Source organism: Brachypodium distachyon, chromosome 2 (assembly GCF_000005505.3).
Source record: "Brachypodium distachyon strain Bd21 chromosome 2, Brachypodium_distachyon_v3.0, whole genome shotgun sequence".
Classification (NCBI taxonomy): Eukaryota; Viridiplantae; Streptophyta; class Magnoliopsida; order Poales; family Poaceae; genus Brachypodium; species Brachypodium distachyon.
Window position 1 is genome coordinate 14,157,911 of NC_016132.3, and position 6,167 is coordinate 14,164,077.

Sequence of the window (6,167 nt, forward strand, 5' to 3'; positions counted from 1 at the left end):
GACGGCTGTTCAGACGGTAGATAATAAAGTTATTAATGTGCGATTCAAAGTCTGTGGAGAGAACTACTACAATGAAAAGTCGGTCAATTGGTTACTCTCGAAGTCTCGATCGGTCGCTTCAACGAGATCATCCTCACTTTTGTTTCCCATCCGACTCTTCTCAGATAAGGAAATGGACAGCGGCTAGGGGCAAGGTCGCATCAGAGTGTCCATTCAAGATTGAACGTACGGTCTGATCATGAGTAGTGGTAAGCAGAGTGCCGCTAGCAATTTCGTGCAAGACATGGGTGATAAGCAGAGTTTTGCTAGCAATTTCGTGCAGAACATCAGTGTTGGGCAGAGAAGTAGTGCTGGCACGAAACCTGAAAACCAATTTGTCAAATTGGTCTCTGAAATCTGAATGCGGATGGCGCAGGAAACCGGCCACATGAGAATGCCAGACCATGGTCCATGTAACGTAGCTATTGCAGACCGGCCAAGTTCCAAAACGCCTAGGAAAAAAAGAAAAAGAAAGAAGAAGAGGACTTGGCATCATAGTTCATAAATTGGCAACAGTGCGTCTATAGCAGGCCCTGCCCAGGAAAAGAACATTCCTCCCGATCATCATTACGATTCTCTCCACGAACGAACGAACGAACGAATGGATGGACGGCATTAATATAGTAACTGGGTCGACGAAGGAAACATTCCCGTAACGAGCCCTGCTGTCTCTGTGTTTCTTCTGGGCGTGGAAGTGGATCTCCACGAGACGAGAGGCCACGTTGACAGGAGGAACAGGGATATCACCGCCGCCGCTGTTCACCTGCAGCATGGACGGTCAGCAGAAGACGAGGGCGACGCAGCGAGAGTGAGCAAGAAATGTCAAAGCATTCGAGAAACTTTCCGGCGGCCGGCTACGAAAAGTCACTCACTCCAGCACGTATTCCTCCAGCGGGAAACGTGTCACGAGGCTGGCTGAACGGAGCCGCGGCCTTCTCCGTGGAAGTCAAGTCAGAATCGGCGCTTCACCGGGCGGATGATGGGGGTGCCGTCCACGGCCGGCCGGACGGGCGTGAACAACGAACACCGCGCGCGAACGTCCCGTCCCAGGTAGTAATATAAAGCGCTAATCCACCTCGGTCTGATCGGCCCGAAGCCCCGAAGGAAAGAGGCCGTGGCGGGCGGCGAGGGGCAGAGACAGATGCCAATATATGCCGCGTCATTCTCTCGTGTCCGGATCGTGGTGACGTCTCTCTCCTCGTTTTCTCTGCCAGACTCGCACTCGTCGTGGCATCCATCCGTCCGTGACCAGCCACGGCACTCCTCCTCGTTGCCGCCGCCGCCGCGTGCTCCTTGTTTGCTGTTGGTGGCCCAACGCTGAGGTGCGTGCGTGTGCGCGAGGGAGCGAAGCCAAGAGCCACCCAGCTTTCCTCCTCTTTCTTTTTCAACGCCCCACGAAGAAGAGAGCCACCAGCCTGGGCGGCGGTGAACCCGGATGCCTGAGGGAGGTTTTCTTTTCTTTTCTCGCTCTTTCTGACCGCCCCAGATTCGCTATTTTCCTTTTTTGCCCTTTGTGTTGTCTCGTGTTGTCTGTCTGGCCTCGCGGCCGCGGGTGGCTTCCTTGCATTTTGCAGTCACACGTCCCCGTGAGAAACGCAGATACATGTTTCGGGACTTCACTGAAAAGCTATTATTATCGCCGGGGAGAGTCCTGCGTTTCAAGGGTCCGTCGGATCGATGCCAAAGTACATTAAACATTTTTTTACCGTGACAAAAAAAAAGTGTTTCTTCGGATGATTGTCAATTCTTTAGCATGTCAGTGCTATTTTACGAACTCTAATTTCTTTTCTGACCAACTCATAATCAATCAAAACCTTTGAATATCATGTTATACAAGTGCCCGTGGTTTCTCCAAGACGTGCATGTGTGCAACCTGGTTCCGCTACCATTCTTACATCTCAAGGTCCAACTAAACTTCAACACTCTATATATATCTCCTTGCCCGCCCAGTCGCCACTCGACCCTCGGAAGAGCCTCGCTCCTCATTTGTTTTCAAAACCGGTCTATGTGGCCATCGACTCCCAACACATTGTATTCATGTCTCGATTGCCGGTCATTCTACAACCTCGGCCTAACAAACCGTGGTCCTTCCTCAATTTGTGGCTATACCGCCTCATCTCATGTCACTATTTCCGTATTGTTTGAGTTGTCTCTACCATTGATACCCACAATCATCTCTTTAAGACCGGTACAGCTGAATCTTAACATCAATGTGTTGACATTGGGAAAGGTGAAGTACGTGGAACTAGAGGTGTGAAAACATACGCATATTTTCCATGTTAGCTAAAACAACCTAAGCATGTTCATATGATGTTTCCGGAGGTTGCTCAATATTGTCGTGGATTACGATAATCCACCTTATGCAATTAGTTTTTTTTTCTTACCACATGTTATTCAGCTAAGCGTCTAATCTCTAGTTTCAGGGTCCATTTTTCCGCACACCCCACGTCCCGGCTTGGAATGTTATGCAATTCAACTTTCCGGGAAATAAAATTAAATACCTTCCCTTGCACTAAAAAAATAACAATCCAGACAGCCCCTAGGCATAAGCTGATCCAAGTTCAGCAAACACAAACTAATTAATCACAAATCCAACTATTTAGGACCCAGAAATATCAACTTCTACGAGGGTGCCTCTGCAAAATGCCTCGAGCACGAATCCAAAAAACCCTCCTCTGAGTCTTCTCCCACCTCGCCATTATTTATCCCCTCCCCGGCTCTCCCAACAACGGCCTCCGCCTCCAGCGCCGCCGGATTCGCTTTCGCCATCGGCCGGCGCCTCCATTTCCCGCACCACCACCATCCCCCGCCGCCGGCCGCCCGCCCGCCCACCATCGCCGCCCCACACGACCACACAACAGCCAACGGCGATATTCCATTCCATTCCACCCAGTCCACGCATCGGCATCGGCCCGCATCTTTGACTCTGTAGTCCCCCCGATTCGGCGCTTCCAGATCTAGGCGGGCGATCCGAGACGCCATGAACGGAGGAGGAGGCATGGCGGCACCGGCGGCGGCGGCGGCGACGCCGAGCCACCGGCGGCTGCCGGACTTCCTCCAGAGCGTGAACCTCAAGTACGTGAAGCTGGGGTACCACTACCTCATCACCCACCTCATCACGCTCCTGCTGCTCCCGCTCATGGCAGTCATCGTCCTCGAGGCCGGCCGCACCGACCCCGACGACCTCCGCCAGCTCTGGCTCCACCTCCAGTACAACCTCGTCTCTGTCCTCCTCCTCTCCGCCGTCCTCGTCTTCGGTGCCACCGTCTACGCGCTCACCCGCCCCCGTCCCGTCTACCTCGTCGACTTCGCCTGCTACAAGCCGCCGCCGCACCTCAAGGTCAGCTTCCAGGAGTTCCTCCGCCACTCGGGCCTCTGCGGCTTCTCCGACGACGCCCTCGACTTCCAGCGCAAGATCCTCGAGCGCTCCGGGCTCAGCGAGGAGACCTACTGCCCCGAAGGCATGCACGCCATCCCGCCGGAGCCCACCATGGCGAATGCCCGCGCCGAGGCCGAGTCCGTCATGTTCGGCGCCCTGGACAACCTCTTCAGCGCCACCGGCGTCAAGCCCAAGGACGTCGGTATCCTCGTCGTCAACTGCAGTCTGTTCAACCCAACCCCGTCGCTCTCCGCCATGATCGTCAACAGGTACAAGCTCAGGGGGAACGTCCGGAGCTTCAACCTCGGCGGGATGGGCTGCAGCGCCGGGGTCATCGCCATCGACCTCGCCAGGGACATGCTCCAGGTGCACCGGAGCACCTACGCCGTGGTGGTCAGCACGGAGAACATCACGCAGAACTGGTACTTCGGCAACCGCAAGTCGATGCTGATCCCCAACTGCCTCTTCCGCGTCGGCGGCTCGGCGGTGCTCCTCTCCAACCGCGGCGCCGACCGCCGCCGCGCCAAGTACAGCCTCAGGCACGTGGTGCGCACGCACAAGGGCGCCGACGACAAGGCATTCAACTGCGTGTACCAGGAGCAGGACGCCGAGGGCAAGACCGGCGTGTCGCTGTCCAAGGACCTGATGGCGATCGCCGGCGGCGCGCTCAAGACCAACATCACCACGCTGGGGCCGCTCGTGCTCCCCTTCAGCGAGCAGCTGCTCTTCTTCGCCACGCTGGTGTCCAAGAAGCTGTTCAACGCCAAGGTGAAGCCTTACATCCCAGACTTCAAGCTCGCCTTCGAGCACTTCTGCATCCACGCCGGGGGCCGCGCCGTGATCGACGAGCTGGAGAAGAATCTGCATCTGAGCCCGGTGCACGTGGAGGCGTCCAGGATGACGCTGCACAGGTTCGGCAACACTTCCAGCAGCTCCATCTGGTACGAGCTTGCCTACATGGAGGCCAAGGGCCGCGTCCGCCGGGGCGACCGCATCTGGCAGATCGCCTTCGGCAGCGGCTTCAAGTGCAACAGCGCCGTCTGGCACGCCCTGCGCAACGTCAAGCCGGCGGCCAACAGCCCCTGGGAGGACTGCATCGACCGCTACCCGGTGGAGCTCGTCGACGGCTTCCCCACCCACAACCACAAGCAGCAATAACAACACCCACCCCCACAGCCACCCTCCATTGGAGCTCCAGATACAGAGATTGCTAGCATGGATCAAAACCAAATCCAGTAATCCACACATGGTTACAAGTGACATAACTGATGGCAGTACTGCTTTTTCAAGGACACCCCGATTGCGCTGCAAGAATCTCCAGGCTTTTTGCTGCAAGTCTGCTCTGCAGATCTGCAACATTCACCATCGGATTTACCAATGATCTATGTGTACTTCAGGGATCTGGATCATCAGGTCTGGGAGAGCCTGTGTGAGGTCCCCTCCCCACCTTGCGCCCGTGGTAAGTTTTTACAAGAGCAGAGTGCTGATATGATATGAGGTCAAGGATAAGCTTGTAGTATGCTGTATGTACATTTGTCTCATTTAAAGCCATTGCTGCCGATTGCCATTTCAGTAGACAGTGGTCCATAGGAGGGGCCGATTTTCATCTTCTATTTTTTGTTTCTTACATGGCAAAGGGATTCATGCTGTTGACAGAATGTGTCTGGGTTCTGTCCACTGAACGATGGAGCATGTATTTGTCCTGTTCAATCGATTTTTTGTTTTCCGCTTCCTTTGCTATACTGCTGTGTTACTGACATTGATATATACACTGTTATTTTTCCATCTTAACGATGCCGTGATGGAAATCAGCTAGTAATACTTCTTCTGTCATCCGTGTCCACTTCATCAGAGGGTGAATTGCCTCCTGTTTTACAATGACTCTGTGCTTATTTAGCTGGGCAATGGTTTTACTTCCCTTTCGCTTGTGAGGAAGATGGTACTGCTATCCGTTGATATTAATGAAGAACAGACCATTGCAGCCGGCACCAGCAATTTATTTATAGTCATGTCTAGGCGTACTTGCTTCACTGTCACGGGCTTTGATTTAGAAGAGCAATGATCTTCGACTTGGTGTTTCAGATGATGAAAGTGTTGACCATGCTGTTTTCAGCATCTGCCGGAGGGGATTTTGTACCCGAATAATTCGTCTTCAATAACTCGGACTTATGACACTGCCATGTCTATTGTACTTTGTAAGTGTGTCATAAATTGAAAGCTAAGTTGTCCTAGAATATTTTTGTACTAAAAATGGGAACCTTAAGTCCTGTTATCATGCAAGTACACCTTCAATTGGCCTGATGTGTTCAATGTGGTCATCATTGCAACAAGAGAGGCACACGTTCCTTTCTTTTAACTGAGGCTGGAAAGCGAAGAAATTGCAGTTTAGATTAGGCAAGGAACCTTGTATCCATGTGCAAGAATCGTCTCATCTCACTTTAGCAGGCCTTCAGCATAAACAAGATCATGCGGAACACCTAATCTGCATCGAAGTTCTCTGTATCAGGTCAGGTCGCACCATACTGAGCTAGTGCCAAGATGGGGCCCGTTCCCCTGTCCGATACATGGAGAACTTTTTAGATGAGTTGAAACAATTTTAAAAGGTACTCCCTCCGTCCATATTAAACGTCGAAATATTACATGTATCTATACGCTTTTTAAATATAGATACGTTCATATTTTGATAAATTTGAAACACTTATGGGACGGAAGAAGTAATGGACAGATGAGCTTGGTCAGGAACTCAGGA

At 52.7% G+C, this 6,167-nt stretch overlaps 1 protein-coding gene across 1 annotated transcript; it reads left to right on the forward strand.

The window, feature by feature from the left end:
* The first annotated feature begins 2,767 nt into the window (after positions 1 to 2,767).
* LOC100837378 (3-ketoacyl-CoA synthase 4) lies at positions 2,768 to 5,209 on the forward strand. Its single transcript, XM_003567814.4, has one exon. The coding sequence runs from the start codon at positions 3,020 to 3,022 to the stop codon at positions 4,574 to 4,576; it is 1,557 nt and encodes a 518-aa protein (XP_003567862.1). The 5' UTR covers positions 2,768 to 3,019; the 3' UTR covers positions 4,577 to 5,209.
* The last annotated feature ends 958 nt before the right edge of the window (positions 5,210 to 6,167 follow it).